The sequence below is a fragment of the Cyprinus carpio genome, chromosome B7, assembly GCF_018340385.1.
Source record: "Cyprinus carpio isolate SPL01 chromosome B7, ASM1834038v1, whole genome shotgun sequence".
Classification (NCBI taxonomy): domain Eukaryota; kingdom Metazoa; phylum Chordata; class Actinopteri; order Cypriniformes; family Cyprinidae; genus Cyprinus; species Cyprinus carpio.
Window position 1 is genome coordinate 12,577,443 of NC_056603.1, and position 18,692 is coordinate 12,596,134.

The window sequence follows — 18,692 nt, forward strand, 5'->3', positions numbered from 1 at the left end:
GAAACAATATGAGAACCTGAGACTGGGAAAGATGCGAGTTTTTGTGTGCATATGTTAATCTGGGGAAAAATAAGAGGAGCTCTGTCATCCTGCACAGGACGATCGGCGCACACACACATTTCGTGAAACCATCCTTCCGCCAAAGCAAACATTTACAGATGGATTTCAGGCTGAAATCGCATGCTGTTGCCAACCTAAAAGGTTTACCCTGAAAATAAGGCTTGCTGTGTTTAACAGAGTAGCAGCGCTGTTTACTTGCAGGAGGAGTCTCATGTTATCCTATAGAATGCACAAACCTTATTGACGGCTATTCAGAAGTTGCACTGTTACTTTTTTAGAGGGCCCTTGACGAGAATGGACTGTCAGAAATGGTTTAGGTGAACAAGCAAAGTGCTTAATACTAGAAACCCACTGAGTCACATGTGCAAATCTGCAACACTGAACATACTGTAAGCAGCGTCAGCTGTTCTGTATCTTGCACCAGACAAAATAGCGTGAAATAGTTGGTTCTGGAAATAAAAGTCCCATTCTTTTTCTCTATTGGAAATAGATTTTTAACAATAACTTGTAAACCATTAAAGACGGACCCATAATTTACCAGCCTAGTGGAAAAACTACCTACATTACAAATGATTCTGCAAAGAAATCGCCACCTTTCAGAGAATCTATGCAAGTAAATCATATCATATAAAAATATTTTGCAATATTTCTATTAATGCAATCAACATTTTTAAATCAACAGTGTTTCAGTTATTTGCAATGATTCATGAGATTGTATCTATTCCATTAAAAAAAGCTTACAGTACCTTTAAAAGTTTTAATGTTAAAACTTAAAACGATGCAACCCTTATTGTTTTGTTTGCAAGAATCAGCTTAAGCATCCAAACAAGGACTTGAGGCATAAGGGGACCAGAGTCAGCTGAAGTTCAAACTTTATGAACTTCCCTGCACTTGACCGACACAGTAAACATTGACCTCATGACCTTTGTCACATTCTTCCTTCATCTTAAAAATAGAAAAAAAAAAAAGAAAAAAAAAAAAGCGGTATAAAATGTTCAGAATGTGCACTGACCAAGAGTACAAACAACAACAAAACCGAAAAGTTAACAACTTGTTGTTAATTTGCTGAAATCCTCCTTAACATGGCTTCCCAGCTGTGCAGGATTAGAAGACTTCATGCATCTTCACCCACATGCCATTTTTTCTCCGCAATATCTGAATGTCACACGGATGTGGTTCAGTATCCCTGGCCGTGGGTGAAAAGGGCATTTTAATTAGCCGGCATTGCTGATAATAACTTGAGCTTTATCCATAACTAATTTTCAGCCAATTCATTAACTGTCCTCGCACAGACAAACACTTTTTAGGTCCGGTGCACTGCGAGAAGAATCCAAAGCAGCTCAACACTAGCAAGGTTAAAATTCAGGGCCATTTGTTTAGCCCCTACCGAACAGAGCAGACACCATTTTAAGACTTTATTCACATCATGCATGATACTGGATCAGCTCCAAATCCAAGTGAGCTACGCAGAATTTTAAAACGTCACAGGCGACAATCCAGTAATGCATTACAAGCCAGCTATAATGCAGTGCAACAAGGATAAATTGAGAGCGATGAACATAGATATTCAATTCTAAAAATACTGATTAAATATTGAAAACTAATTGATGTTAATTCCAAATTCTACTCTATTGGTGTCAAGTCTACAATTGAATTCACAGTTCACAAGTGAGACATGACAGTCGTCGTCTACTACAGCATTCCAAATCAATTCCAAGGATGCATCCTACGTAGGCAGCAGAGCAGCTCATTTGGTTTTAGAACAGAACTACTGAATACTAAGTAGCAAAACAATAAACCTGACATGAGTTTCAGTCTATCCAGCACGCCACTTACTTGTAAATACAAAATAATCCTCAAAAAACCTCAATCCCACAATTGACCCCAAAGTCTCTCTGTTCTAAATCATCAGAGCAAGTTATTCTGTAAGCTAAAGAAAGCGAACACATCTGCATAAAAGTCCAGTGAAAATGCCTGGTTACACAGCGTGGCATGCATGTTTCACCTGTCTGTGCCGAAAGAAAGAAACGGCTGTTTTAAGAGGATGTCCTCTAACCTCACGTGCCTCTTTAAAGAGAGACTCCACATGTAAACGTTATGGAAAGGTTTAATTTACTGCATGGAAATGAGCTCCTTAAGCACTTTAAAATTCTTTTACTGCTTTCCTATACATTCAAGAGCGACCTGCCAACACCAGATTACCTCAGGTTCATGAGATTACTTCTCTCAATGCAGAAGTCAAACACCACACGGATATAATAAAATGCAAATACTCTAGCAAATTTGATTTAGTCTTCCTGGTTAAAGCATCTCCTTTTTAAAAAGTGGGATAGTTTACCCAAATATGCAAAATCTGTTATCCATTTACTCTCCCTCATGCTGTTCCAAACCTGCACAAGTTTGTTTCTACTAAGATATTTAAAAGAATCTGGTTTGGGCCTATAGAATAAAACCCAATGGTATCCAACACTGTTTGAACACAGACATCCTTCAAAATATCTTCTTTTGTACTCCACAGAATGACAGTTTTCATTTTTGGATGGACCATCTCTTTAAGTTTTAAACCACAAATGCATTTGAAAAATCTGAAGAAAGATTTTACCACTGTGATTTATCACTGAATGGTGCAAATCATCCTGCAAACAATGTCCATCAGTTCAGTTCAAGTGGAACAAACACTAGCTCCATTTTATTTCTTAAAAAAATCTGACAAATACAATGACTGATTGGGTGATATTTTGATATTATAAAAGGGGTAATATGACGTTGCTAAAAAGAACATTATTTTGTGTATTTGGTGTAATGAAATGTGTTTATGCAGTTTAAGGTAAAAAAAAAAACATTTTCCACAAACTGTACATTATTGTTTCTCCTCTATGCCCTGCCTTCTGAAACACATCGATTTTTACAAAGCTCATCGTTCTGAAAAGAGAGGTGTGCTGTGATTGGCCAGCTATCCAGCGCGCTGTGATTGTCCGAATGCCTCAAGCGTGTGACGGAAATGTTACGCCTCTTAACATATTGTGATGCCTTGTCCGGCCGGACAGACGAGACAAACAAATCCATTATAAATGTGATATAAACATGATTTCTAGTCGTGCCTTCTTTTGGAAGGCAACAACAAAGTAGTTTCCTTTCTCAACGAAACAGCATCACACACCGTGGCCTTGAGTGAGCAGAGGCCGGAGGTCTAGAGTGAGCCGCAGTCTAGAGTGAGCCGCGGCTGGCTTGAATGAGCAGAGGCAGACGGCTTGAGGCGGATTCTATGAAGGAGCGTACCTTGTGCGACCCCGGGCTGGACTCGGCTTCGTCCAAAGTGAAAGCCCATTCTGCGATCCACAGTGCAAAGTTGATGCATTTCCTCAGCGACCTGCACGGGCAGCAACAACAATACTACAACGAGAATAAAAGGTACACCTTCTTTCTTTGCGTGAACATCTGGGTGGCGTTATGCAAATCTTCCCACATACTGACGTAGATATAAGGGTGTGAGTTAGAACGAGCCATTTCGGGGGGGCGTGGACGAGTCCTAACTTTTATAAAGAATATCTCTTTGGATTTGAGACTTTAATCTTTGCAACTTTACAGATCTTCTTTATTCACCAAGAGCTTGTAACATTCCACAGAGAAAGGACAATTTGAAATCGCATCATATGAACCCTTTAATTGGGAATTGACTGTATTGGGAAAAGTGGGAGTTATTTACCAGAATGGTGGTAGAATAGAAGTTGAAAAAGAAAAGTGCTTGGCATTTAGGAAAGCCTAAAAGGAAACAATTTCAAGAGAAGAAACAAATTACATTTTGATTAAAAATAAATTGAATGGTGCCAAATTAGACCAGAGACAAATGAAGTGAATAAGATCATTTTCAGTAGCCTGCTAGGTGTCTTCAACAAGCTTCCAAAGGGAGGTAGGATGACTTCAAAGCATATAAATTATTAACCCTCTTAGTAACAATTGTTATGGCATCACACTTTATTTAGACATTCAATTGACTATAAGTAACTTTGCAACCACATGACATTAACAACAGCCATCAGTAATAATAGACTGTCTGCTTAATATCAACAAACTCTTTATTTTTATGGTGCACTAACAGACGTTCTACTGACTACGAGCAACTACGCAAGTATGTCAATGTTTTCTAACCCTGACCTAACAGTCTATTAACACTCTAATGAGACTTGGTAAGTTAGTTTGTGGTAATCAGTTAGTTAATGAGTTAGTTATCAGTGCTGGGTAGTAACTGACAATGTAATATGTACTCCTAAATGGATTATTGTAATTAGTACTCGTAAGTGGATTATATTACATTTTAAAATGCTCATAATCAGATTACAGTTACTTTCCTATGGATTACATGATTATATATTATTCATAAAATGGCAGTAAATCACTGGATTCCTCTCCAAAAAACTTAGTGTGTCACACCATTTAGCTTTGACTATATTCACAATATATACTGGCCATGTAAATGTCAACTAAATATATTTGTAGTCCATGCTTCTGAATTTGGGGGAAAAAAAAATCACCCCTCAAGAAATTAGACTATGTATGAAACCCAATTATGAAAGTTACTAAACATGGTTATTTATAGCGGTGAAACACGTTTTTTGTGAGCCAAACCCCTTTTAACAAGAAATATTCACTTGAAATGTCCCTGAGAAAGTTCATATTTTAATAATTTAATAAGACATTTGAATGATCAAAACTCCCTGATGTCGGTTAATGGACACACTGACATGCAGGTAAACAAATATTTATTTTTTTAGCATTCAAGTGGTTTATTTGGATCGTTTTTGTTTCAACATATTTTTTTATTTTACATTTTTATGACTGATTTATTAGATTTTTATCAATTTACGAATCCACTGTAGCTCGTACATTAACCCCGGTTAGGGAAACCCTGGTGTAATGCAATTTTTAATGCACTTTATGATGTTGACATCAAATTATGGAATATATTTCCTTTCTCTTTGCTTTTTTTTTAATTTCATTTCAATATGGTATTTTTATTGGAGACTTTAAAACAGGTTGGGTAAAAAAAAAAAATCTAAAAAGTAGTCAAAATAAACTTATGAGTACCCTAGCTTACATTACTAACTCTGTAATCAGTAACAAACTACAATTTGTAAGTAATCTACCCAGCACTGGTTATAATCAACCATGTCAAAAGTGGAACATCAAAAAGAGCAACCACCATTTTACTAAAGAACATAAAGTCCCTGAAACTTCTGGAATTGCAAAATTAATCTTGGTTAATTAAATACATCAAAACAAGTTGTGACACACAAACAGCAGAAATACAAAAATATATTTGCCCATCGGTGTGATTCTTTGAATATTTTGCAAGACAAGTTCTGTTGGGAACAATGAGTCACAGTTTAAAAAAACCTGCAGCTGACACCAGAGGCCCATCAGACCTGAATCGAATCCAAGCTGTAGGTTTTCCTGACCTCAGGTACTCAAGAGTGTTAAGACAGGATCCAGACTACATTATATAAAAGACACCTGCCTGAGTCTGCAGGTGTAGTTAGCATGCGGTCAATGACAGAAACACATTCACAGAATTGGGAAGGACTACAAGAAGAGAAGGAAGCAAATCTAAAAGGATCACTGGAGAGAGATGAACTGTGGTAAAAACTGTATGTGTGAAAAGCAGAGGAGGACGAGACAGATTTTATGGTTGCCATGTCTGTCTAACAAACCCAGGGCAGTTAAAAATTAGTCCACGCTTCACTGCAGAACACACTTGCTTCCCTTCCTGCTCTCAACCCACGTCTCTGTATGCCTCTGACGTCTGTGTCTTACTAGTATTTCTCAGTCATAAGCCTCACTGACAGACTAGTAGAATCAGACAGAGACGCAGCTGCTCGTCTCAGCGGGTGAGCGTTAACAGCTCCAGCGGCTCTACTCCCTGCTGCGTTAGTTAATAGCCCTGCCGACTCACAACAACTTCTGACTAGCTTGAAAGTAGAATGGGTGGGCTCTTGAGGACTTGGCAGAAAGCAATGAGTTGTTTCTCACGCTGACGAACTCATAATCTACTGTCCTGCTTGGATCTGGTATTAAAGTTTCCCTCAGAAAATAGTGGTTGTTATACCGAGGGGTTTTCTGGGGTTCGCCTACACTTAAAAGACTTTTAAGTATGTATGCTTTCTAACTAAGACCCAGAGAGTGCTGAGGGGAAGATTTTTGTGGGGCATCCCAAAAGTTCACATCACCATGGTTCCCTGCATAAAAACCCAATAGGATTTTTCCATTGGTTTCTGGATTACAGCAGCATGACTCAAAATGACATCACTGAATAAATGAGCAACTGACTTTAACTGAAAAATTGAGTGTTTACTATCACCCTCTTGTACTATTTTCCGGTTTAATAATGTAAAGCTGCTTTGACAATCTGTATTGTATAAATTGCTATAAAAATAAAGGTAAAAAAAAAAAAGATAATCTTCACAAACACACACACACACACAAAACAACTACCATGAATTTTGAAGCCTTTATACAATTGGCTGAAGTAAAAAGTTAAAGTACACCACAGTGTCATGACTCCAGTGTCACCACCACTACACTTTTAACAACTCTTTAAAATCTTCACGTTGGAAAGTTTGAGGTACTATAATTTGAATTACTCCAAGAGTTAACGCAAGGTTGTAAAAGCCTCTTTCTAATTTTTGGAACATACCTGTTCACCATGATGATGTTTAATGTTCCCAAAAACACAAGTAGTGTATTAGATGTACATGTTGTAGAATAAAATATGAAAATACATCGAGCTTGTGCTCACCACAGACCTTATTTAACCAAAAATAAAACACCACCAACTTCAGAACATACATACAGTCAAAGTCAGCTGGTGCTTTTGGACCGAAGAACATTCAGTGAAGGACATTAAATGACAAATGTGCACTTTTGAGTGAAATATCACTTCATCACATTGGTCTCAAACTTAATTCCTGGAGGGCCACAGCTCTGCAATGTTTAGCTCCAACCCTAATCAAACACATCTGATTCAGCTAATCAAGGTCTTCAGGATCACTAGAAACTTCCAAGCAGGTCAGATTTGGAGCTGGTTGGAGCTAAACTGTGCAGAGCTGTGGCCCTCCAGGAATTGAGTCTGAGACCAATGCTTTAACAGTATTAAACAACTCCAAAAACTACATCCTAATTCAATCCACTTCAGATGTTTCTCTGGTAATCCTGCTCTGACTTTGGGAACCAGGGAGAAACACCCAAGACAACCGTTTAGTCCATCACCTCCATTTCATTTTGAATCTGTGGACATGACAGACCTCTAACAGATGAGGGCGAGATGTCAGAAAGAAGGCGGCAGGACATCCCCTTCTAAAATTGAGTGGTTTTGAGTCGGCAAGTGGGACGCTGCCTTGAGCTCAAAGTAATTTAATAGAAGCACGTTTTCCCTCTTTTCTATCTGGCTGGTGCAAAACAATCTCAGTACATCACACCACTGAAACCACTCTTGTCAGTATACTGCTATTTTTATTGGAGGGCTCTAGTGACCGGCTGCTCCTCTCTTATCATTTGGGATTTACTGCTATGCTGTACACAGTTTACCAGTAGGAAGCCCATGTCTTGTGTACAAAGGGAGAAAATCCTTAATCTAAAATGTGAAAGTGGGATGTGAAGCCATGGACCATGTAAGTCTCAGGCTCAAGCTCACATGGTGAATCGTTCCTGTGAACGTTGCCCAATTAAAAACGGCTGTCTGTTCTCCTGTAGTCCTCATGGGGATCACAAACGGATGTCGCTCTGAAATGAGATTAACCGGCAGGGGTGGAAAAACGGCACGCGATGAACAGGAAGAGATTCGATTTCAGTAAATAAACACTTTGAAGTGTCAACCAATTTAAATCATTCACTCCTCGATCTATAAGTGCTAAATATTTTTTTTTATGATAGCATTCGATCAAAGATAAGTGTGAAGGTTGCTTGTTCCATATATGCCTTTTCAGATCTTAAGATTGTTCTTTTTATGTTACTTATTTAGATATATGGATATGATCCCTTTTAAATGTTGTCTTCTCCTTATTGTGTTTGTACAGCACTATGGTCAACATTGTTGTTTTATTAGACATAAATTTGAATTCTGAACTTAAAGCGAGAATCAGGATTACAATTGCTCACTCTAAGATGTCTGAAATCCTAAATGTTACACTTCAGACATGAATGACACCCCAATTAATGTGGTTTGACGGATTCTAAGTGATCACACTTATGATGTTTCTACTTGTGAGCAAAGAAAGGAAGGACTTGGAGACCAGAATATTGTAGAAAACTAGAGGCAGTTAGTAACCACCCAAAACACCTTAACAACCACAAATTAACATCCTACTCAATATCCTAGCATTGTGGCTGATTTGTAGGCTAAAAATGGTTCGCAATGACCCCTAAAATGATGTGATTTCAATGTAAAATGTAATTACTGCTATCCCCAATAAAATATAAGCCTTTTTAGATGAAAAAATGAATTAAAAAATGGACTGCTAAATGGGTCTGAGATATCCCAGAATTCAAGAAAAGTGTGAAGATCTAGCTGTCCAATAGTGCACCATTGATCAGCCATGCAGATCATTTTCAGGGCAGAGCTGTCAGCAAAGAGGAAGGTTAAAGAGAGTCAAACTGAGGGACCAGTGCACACAGTACAGTAATTACTGAGGAAGTTCTGCCTTTAAAAGCAGGACAAACGTAGGCTAGTGAAAGGGGAAACAGCGTTTAAAGAGGCGAGAAGCAAGAGCGGGTGAGAGCATAGGTTTTCGATTACATTTCCACCAGTCTAACAGGGAAATTTAGCAATAAGACATACTTGAACAGAAACTGCCTAAGGACTGCATGCCATGCAGACAGTGTGCGACAAAGAATGCAGTTTTAAAACAAGCAACAGAAACAGGAACCTTGAAGTTATATAAATTGTAGATATGAAACTGTTTAGGGCTGCAAGTGTTTTTTTTCCCACGTTATGCATGCCAAATGGATCAAACGGTTCAATACGAGCATCATAAAATCATTAAGAGGAAAATTTGTTTTGTATGCACATGGCCTTGGGAAAAGCTTGTTTGACAACTTCGTGCCCTTAACACAAGGACAGCATTTAAAAACAATAACGGCAAATCTAGCTATTTTTCTCATCTAGCTAATCTTTTTACTGCGTCTCCATGTTCTTTCCCAGTAAGAATACAATTGTATTCAGACTACATGGGAGTATACCATGTACTCGCTGTAAACGTGACAGATTAGTGCAGTTGCATTTTCTCCAAAACCTTTTTTGTCTTGTTTCATCCTCCCAAGCTCTGAGGCTACAATAGCAGCAAAGCTGAATAAAATGGGCACACATGTGGAAGTGCCATAACTCAAAGGCATTTGTCGCATTTCCACTGAAAGCCTCCCAAGTTGCAGCAATTTGTCCTATTGCAAACTAGAGAAATTCTGCAAAGAATACATAAAAAACTGCCTAAGGACTCCATGAAATGCAAAACAAAGCAATGATACAAGTTAAAATGGACATTTAAAGGGGTCATATGATGCTGTTAAAATGAACATTTTGTGTATGTAATGAAATGTGTTTATGCGGTTTAAGGTTCATAAAACACATTTTCCACATACTGTACATTGTTTCTCCTCTATGCCCCGCCTTCTGAAACGCATCTTTTTTTAAAGGCTCATCGGTCTGAAAAGCGAGGTGTGCTGTGATTGGCAAGCTATCCAGTGCGTTGTGATTGGCCGAATACCTCAAGCGTGTGATGGAAACGTTATGCCCCTTAACATATTGTGATGGCCTGTCCGGCCGGAGCAACAAGACATAAACATAAATCCATTATAAACGTGATATAGACATGATTTCTAGTCGTGTCCTCTTTTGGAAGGCCAAACAAAGTAGTTTCGCCTTTTCAACGAAACAGCGTCACACACTGCAGCCTTGAGTGAGCGAAGGCTGGAGACCTAGAGTGAGCGGAGGACGGCTTGAGTGAGCAGAGGCGGGCGGCTTGAGAACAGCATGGCCAGCGGATTCTATGAAGGGCTTGCGGCAACCACCTGATGATCCCGGGCTGGACTCCGCTTCGTTCACGGTGAAAGCCGATCTGGCGATCCACAGTGCAAAGTTGATGTATTTCCTCAGCGACCAGCACGGATCAGCTACAGGCATGACAAAGCGAATATCGTCTTTTTTTAGAAGGCCAAACAAAGTTTCACTTTCACAACCAAACACACGGCGTCTATATGACATGGCGGCAGCAACAACACTACAATGAGAATAAAAGGTACGCATTCTTTCTTTGCGTGAACATCTGGGCAGTGTTATGCAAATCTTCCCACATGGTGATGTAGAGATGTGGGGGCGTGTTAGAACGAGCTGTTTTAGGGGGTGTGGTTGACTTAACTTTTATAAAGAATATCTCTTTGGGTTTGAGACTTTAGTCTTTGCAACTACACAGATCTTCTTTATGCACCAAGAGCTTGTAACAGTCCAAAGTGAAAGGAAAAATTGAAATCGCATTATATTACCCCTTTAAAATTGATTTTTTTTCCCTAGTGCTTTTTTTTTAGGGATGCACGATATTATCGGACCAGTATTGGAATCATCTGATAATGACTTTAAATGTAAAATATCAGCATCGGCCCGATATGAAAACTAATGCCGATATGTCTTGCCGATAAGAGGAATATATTAACTCACATGTGCTCAGGGTGTGCTAGCGATTAGATCACGTCAGCAGTGTGGCTCATTCCTGAAGCAAAATTTTGTCTGAATGATGATTAGATTCACTGTTCTGGATCGCTGCATTTAAACTGAGAATGCACATACAGAATGAGGCGTTCAGTGTATGATAGAGTAAACAGTAATAGCACATGCAGCGGCAGCCTCCCCGGGGTCCTAATGCCCACTCAGTAAGGAGTATTAATTCCATAGTGGGCGCCTTTGGCCTACTTCTAATAAGATGAAAGTAAAATACACAAATAATATTTAGACTTGTTTATAAAGCAGTAATTGATGCCATAAGATCACGAGTATGTTTTATATTTAAAGGTCAGAAGCTATAGCTTACATAAAAAAAAAAAAAATATCCTACACTATTTTTTTCTTTCAGTGTACAAAGGTTAATCAATCTTAAACTTAAAGGTACAGTATCAAATAAAGCCCGTTTAATTTGAAAGATGACAAAAAAAGTGTGAAAATTAATCAGGTAAATCTAAATTATGGTTTTGTTACAAGAAGGTAAGAAAATACTACACAAGTAAAAAATGAGGCAACTTTAACCTACCTTTCTTACCTTTTTATCTCAAGTTTAGCCCTGGATTTGCAGGTAACAGAACAAGTGTGAGAATTTGCCATCCAAAAGTCCAAGGCAGCTCTGTCTGGTTCATTAGGAGCAGTGTAAATAATTCACACTGAAAAGAGGAGAGACTCTGAGAGCGCCACGGTGAAACCTGCACTGTCAGGCTGAACTTAATGAACACTTCTTAAGTTTTAAAATTGTTACAGGGAACATTTTTCCTTTTCCGATGACTTTAGGAAAGTTTAATTGACAGACTTTTTCCCTTCAAAAAGCCTCTGAAGTCAATTTATTACTTGCATAAACTCCCAAAAGCCCGCACACACCTGGACAGAAGCAAGCAGGTGCACAGAATACAGACAATATTATTGCCTGGAGAGGGTTGTGAGCCTGAAACACTGCTGACTGAATGAATATAGGACATTTCACAAGATACGGCAACGTGTGGGACTTCTATAATTTCTAGACCATAAAAAACTGCAACAGATTAATGGTGAGAAGCACATAGTTATAGAGAATGCTCACTACACTAAAGCTGAAGAAAAAACTCCCAACAGACCTTGGCCTTCAAATGTTTTGTTTAAAGGGCAAAAAAAAGATTTTCCTCCAGACTGTCCAAGTAATTCTGTCTATAGCCTTATATGAAATGCATTACGTTCCATTAACAGAAAAGGACTTACTGCACAATGGACCAAATATGGGCCAGAAACCCCGAAAGAAAGCACAGAGGAGGTAAATAATGCATTAAAAAGTCAAATCCTTTGTGCATTATCTTACCTGATCAAACACCTCGAATAAAACCGGCAAATGTTTGGATGGAGCAAATGGCCTCAAAAAGGTGTCAGATGCTGATATGGTAATACTTAAAACAGATTAGCATTAAAATGTACTGTGAGCTATGTTCTCAATTTAATGAGTTTTAATTTATTCAAATGAGTTTGAAGGATTCCGCCTTTGCATTGAATACAAACAGAACAGTTCAACTTCAGAGAACTCTCAGCTTCAGATTATTAAACAATAAAACTCATCCGTAATGGAGTGTGTCAATTGTTACTAGATAATTGCCACTGTAAGCATAACTACTGCCTAAGCTGCAGATCCCTAACCTGAAATATTAAACTTCATCATGTAACTCGCACTGCAGCGTTTTTTTGCTATAGACATTAATAGCTTGTTTTTGGTGCACTAAACCTATTTCTCCAAGCGACTGGAATAATGACATTTCCAATTGCATTTCTCCAAAACATGATGTTTGACGTTCCATCAAATAGCACTGGAGAACAATTTTCAAAAATACCATGTTTATACATTCAAATTATACAGCAGCACGCAAGGTCCTCGGACTGTTGTTTCTGGCATTCATCTAATATTAAGACTAATTTCACAATCCAATGAATTTTAGATTACTTCGTCAACTCTGAAATACAGTTCAGTAGGATTATGATCTTTGCATCACCAAATAAACACGACATTCAACAAGTTTTGCACATCCTGTGGAACCTACAGAGAATGCCGTCACTTACTACTGTTGTGCTAGCAAACGTACAAGAGGCTCAGAGTTAATTTACCCTGCCATACGAGTACTTCAACACTCAGTACGTCAGCAGATCAATTTCAGGGTAGAGCTGGCAGCACAGTGGAAGGTTAAAGCGAGTCAAACTGAAGGGCTACTGCACACAGTACAGTAATTACACAAGAAGTTCTGCAAGTGCCACCATTAAAGAGAGTAAATACAGGAGGAAATGGCATTTAAGGAAAAAAAATTATAATAGAAGCACGTTTACACACATGCAAACATTTCAAGCTATGCAAGCCCACAATTCATAAAAGCACAAGTACATTTGCATCAAATTTAGCATTTGCGTTGACTATATTCCTGGACAAAGAGTAACCGAGAAAAGGCTGATTCTCAACTACAGTTAAACTCATATTCATATTGGGACTTATGTTCAAGCTGTTGCTTAGGGTTTGGATGAAAACTCTAAAGGAGCAGCACTTAGTATCCATGAAAAAAACAGTATTATTTTACCATCATTAATATGAATAATGAATATTTTCAATTAGTTTTTATTTTTAGATGTACGGTTTTCATTTTTTTTTATGTCTATACAGTTTACATATAGTTTTTGTTTCAGTTTTAGTTATTTTAGTGCATTAAGTTAAACTAAGTGAAAATGAGAAGTATTACCTTGACAACAAACTAAAAGAAAAAGTTGAATTTATTTTCAGTTAATTTCAAGTGATTTTTTTAAGGTTTTCAGGTTTAGTTAAATAGAGTAACTCCGTAAAGGAAAACAAACTGCAAAGAGTGCATCCTTAAAATAAAACACTACTTCTGCTCTCTGCAAATTTCGGTTTCAACATTATACACCATTTACAGTAGAAACAGAAACCTACTGCAAAAGAATCAAACTCTATAAATAATTGATTACTGCTACGAAGCAGTATTTGAGCTTCCTTATGGCCATAATGAAAATCCTTTATTTCCTAATGGTTTTCTGGAAAGTGTGATCGACAAACTAGCACCAGTAACCCCAGGATAGCCATTAAAAAATGAAGGAAAAACAGCTACAGTTCATCAGAAGTTTCTTCTGGTGGGATGAAGCTATTTTTAAGTAATATAGTGAACTTCTATAGACAGCTACTCTGCACGTCACACAAATAGCAATTCTCACACAAAGCCATAAGAGACAGAACTCACAATTGATTTCAATAGACAATGGAGTTAGGATGTTGCTAATAATGCAATGCAATAAAAAACAAAAACATAGCACAAAGATATCGAAGTAAAACAGGCCTTTTTCAACTAAGCATTGCATACATAATATTTAAGATTGTTTTTGGTGCACACCATCTTAGATTCATTTTTTCCACTGAGCATAATGTATTGGCTTCTACATGAAAATAAATACAATGCTTCATTAAAATTTTGCCAAAACAAGCATGCATATGTGCCTTAAAATCCTGCCTGCAGAGCAACCAAACACACCGTTTATCTTTTGCATTCAACCAGCCTCCACTGCTCATTAGACAACATGACCACTGCCAGATGTGCGAACAAATTATGTTCCTACTTCAAAAATAATTACAGACATTTACACTCTCCAGTGTAAACATCTTCCGTTATGTATTATTAAAGACAAGGCACTTTATGAAATTGTCTTCAATCTGCCAGAAACACAACTTTCTAATGAGTTCGTTAAAGGATCTTAACCAGTTATAAATCATTAGTCTCTATTGGCATTTTGTCTTGGATTGCCTCTGGAAGACAACATAAGCTATTCTGTTTGGTCGGGAGAAAGTCCAATGGTTAAAATACCATCCATGGACCAAAACATGAGGTCAGTTGTTGTTCAAACTGATAAAAGATCAGTTTAGCCAAAGACATGATCAATCAAAGGTTTTCTTGGTTCAGTGTAGTGAGATAATACTCATGTGGATCATGTGATGCCTGCCTGCAGTCCTCAACAACTTCTCATGACTAAAGAGCTGCATCAGCATGAACAACCAGCAGATACCCGGAATGACCTTTCAGTATGCAGGCTGTGATCACACACAAGCCAACATAGAATCTGTACCCAGAATTCTGCGGAAATTTCAGCAGAAACTCTGATATATACACACACATATATACACATATATATATATAAAAGCTTCAACAAGTCATTGAATAATTTGTATTTATTTATTTTTTCTATGTAAATATTAAGAAAATAGTTTTGTAAAATGCACATTCACTTTAATAAGGTTGTTTACAACTAATTTGTTAACATTAAATTGATTCACACTGGCATTTTATCAGCCACCCTGCTTTAGATATCGATATCAGCACCTGCCAAAGGAAAAAAAAAAAAAAATCGAATCGCTGTTAAAATTAAAACTATTAAGACTGACAGTCAGTGATGTAATTGTGACATGTGGTTATGCAACAACTTATATGGTTGGGTCACCACTCAGTTCAAGTTAGAAAAAAGTGGGCTGGTACAAAGAGGATTCAAGTATTTAAACCAGCAGGATACTAAATAATATATAACAGAACCAATAACAGAGATTGACCAATACCAATAATAATTTCATGATGGAGCATCCAAAAGCTGATATGCAGAATCTAGTTATTTGTTTAGTATTTTTGGCATACTACTATTTAAAATGTGTATATTTTACAAGTAACCTAATAACAACACACAATCTGTTTAAATGCAATAATAATTGATATTGCTTTTGCCAGTAAATATCAGTTTGTAAAATTCAGTCAAACCAATTACCATTTTATCTCTTGAAGAGAAAACCTAATGTGTGACCCTGGACATCACGGGTATATTTGTAGCAATAGCCTACAATACATTGTATAGGTCAAATGTTTCTCTTTTATGCCAAAAATCATTAGGATATTAAGAAAATACTGAATTTTCTCAATATTTTGATTTTTTGCACCCTTGGATTCCAGATTTTCCAAGTAGTTGTATCTCTACCAAATATTGTCCTAACAAACCATACATCAACAGAGAGCTTATTTATTCAGCTTTCAGGTGATGTAAGTTATAAATCTCCATTTAAAAAAAATAATAATAATAATAAAAAATACCCTTATGACTCATGGTTTTGTGGTCCAAGGTCACATGTAATGAAATAGGATGCATGCATCCATGCATTTATAAGGAAAACAGTAGTGCTGGAATACATGTGCATGAAAACACCACACAATCACAGAACAATTGGGACTGGCGCTCAAACAGAGTAGCACCTGCTCAGAAACACTCACTTGTTCCTCAGCACCTGCCAGGCCGCTTCGATATCAGCGTATAGGTTCTTCTCGGACGGTTTCCCGGTACTGACCCCGTAACCCGAGTAATCATAGGAGAACACATTGCAGTTGATCCTGGAGCCGAGGCCGATGTAGAAGCTGCACATCTGGCCCAGATCCACGGCGTTCCCGTGGGAGAACAGCAGCGTGTAGCGGCTAGCGGGCGCGCAGCGGACGAACATGCAGCCAACCCGGTTTCCGCGGCTGGTTCGGGTCACCAGCACCTCGACGGCGTCCAGCTCGCGTTGGGAGTACTGCCAGTCGGCGCGCTCGGTGAGATGCAGGCTCGTCGCGCCGCTCGTGTCTGTGTGAACGGAGTAGGTAGGCTCAGGCGGCAGGAACGCTAGCTTAGCCGCGATGCGACTTGGACACGGCGGGCAGCAGAAGAGCCAGCACAACTCGCCGAGGGAGAAGCTGTTCATCCTCGGGCATGGAGAGCGGGTGATACCGGGTGAGAGTCGGGGGAGTTGCGAATAGCGAGAAAATACGCGAAAGGTGTGGAGGATGCTAACACCGTGCTAAGTGGTTTCGGTTTGGTGGTGGTTTGACGGAGCGGTCGCTAGCACTTGGTTTTCGACATTTTCAAAAAATATATACGTTCCAATCCGCCACTCATCCGTCTCGATCATAGGCTGAAAATGTCTAAAAATCGACCATTTACACTACACAATCAGCGTCAAGCTAGCCGTTTGCACACAATGTAAGCTGCCATTGCTCCTGCTAAGAATGCCCAAATATGGGATTTATCCGGTCCTGGCGGATATCCGGCTCCTGCTGCTGGCGACGTCACGAGCCTTTTCCTTGGATGAGATGCAGGATATAAGTCATGTCAAGTCGCAGTTGTTTATATAGCGCATTTTACAATATAGATTGTGTCAAAGCAGCTGTACAGTATTACAAAATGGAAATAAGCCTAGTGTGTCGAAATATTATAAAGGAATGGCAATGTAACTGGAATAGGGAAGTAACAGGCAGACATTATTATAGAATTCTGGAAAAAGTAGGAAGTAGGAGGATATGTAAAGGAAATAATAAAATAGAAGGTATAATTACATGGCTGAGAATGGGACACACTGGAATAAATAAATAAAACATTTCATCTAACAGGGAAACATCCAACTATTAGGTCACTAATCACAGAAAGAGAAACATTCATAAAGAAATTAGGAAACAACATTCTATAAAAGTTAGCATTAAATATATACTTAATGGTCATAATAATAAAAGTTAAATTAACTACCTGAGAAAAACAGGCTTAATTAACAGAATTTAAGAATTTATTATTATTATCTGTAAGGTAGCTGACTCAGGCCCACACTCTAGTAGGTGATGGTAATGCATCTCATTGTTGGTTTCCAGTGCTGTTTAACAAAAAAGAAGAAGAGATGTAGGATGGTGCTTCTTGTAAAGAACAAAACTGTGATGAAAAAAAGTTTATTCAAAATATTAAACAAATAAATACTTTAGAATTTTTCAGTTTCTTTGTTTATTCTAGCACTGCACATTCTGGATATTCACTCAGTCAGCTTCATTAGGTGCATGCTTTGATATTTAACAGTATTCACATCATGTATGCTGGGAATAATTTCAGGCATTTAAGCAGACACCTTTCGATCAAACGCTTTTCCAGATCACAATAAACATAGGTGATTGGAAAAAATAATGTGAACACCTGGGAATTATGCAATATTTATTGATTTATTAAGGTGTTTTACCACCATTTGCTTTTAGCTTCCAACTTCTAGATAGATCCTAGATTCATACAGCATTTGAATAGGCTCCAGCTGAATACCGCTTTGGAGATGTTGAGATGAGGAGGGAATCGGATTCTTACTCTTCTCTCCAAAACTATCACAGTGGTGTGATAACATTCAGGTCAGGTAATTTGTCTAGCCAGGGCAGATATTCATCTTGGTGCTCCAGCTGTCATGGCACCATCTTTTTCACATTATTGCACTGGTATCTTTGTTTAAATTTTTAGCAGTTGCAGCTCTTTCATGGATGTTGGCTTTGTTTTTTGAAACAGATCCTTAAAGGGTTACTCCACCGCAAAATGACAATTTTGTCATTAATCACTTACCCCCATGTCGTTCCAAACCCGTAAAAGCTTTGTTCGTCTTCGGAACACAATTTAAGATATTTTGGATGAAAACAGGGAGGCTTGTGACTGTCCCATAGATTGCCAAGTAAATAACAGTGTCAAGGTTCAGGAAAGTATGAAAAGCATTGTCAGAATAGTCCATCTGCCATCAGTGATTCAACCGTAATGTTATGAAGCGACAAGAATACTTTTTGTACATGAAGAAAATAAAAATAATGACTTCATTCAACAATTCCTCTCCTCTGTGTCTCTCCAAATCAGTGTAGCGCCATTTTGGCAAATCTGAGCTGTATGAAGGCGGCTTATGTTCTTCTGTGTCAGCCGTGGTGTGCCGATGCGCTGTTTGCTTTCAAACCAAAGCGTAAATACACGTAAAAAACGTATCCTTGTGGTGCGGCTGACACAGAAGAACATAAGCCGCCTTCATACA

At 38.2% G+C, this 18,692-nt stretch overlaps 1 protein-coding gene across 1 annotated transcript in view; it reads right to left on the reverse strand.

Annotated features, from left to right (window-relative positions):
* The window catches only part of LOC109073464 (alpha/beta hydrolase domain-containing protein 17C-like), a 42,696-nt gene extending 25,738 nt beyond the window's left edge, over positions 1-16,958 (reverse strand). Inside the window, exon 1 of the mRNA XM_042727292.1 lies at positions 16,120-16,958. Coding sequence (XP_042583226.1) covers positions 16,120-16,583 — 464 coding nt within the window. The 5' untranslated portion in view covers positions 16,584-16,958. The remainder of the gene's footprint in view (positions 1-16,119) is intronic.
* Between the last annotated feature and the right edge of the window lie 1,734 nt (positions 16,959-18,692).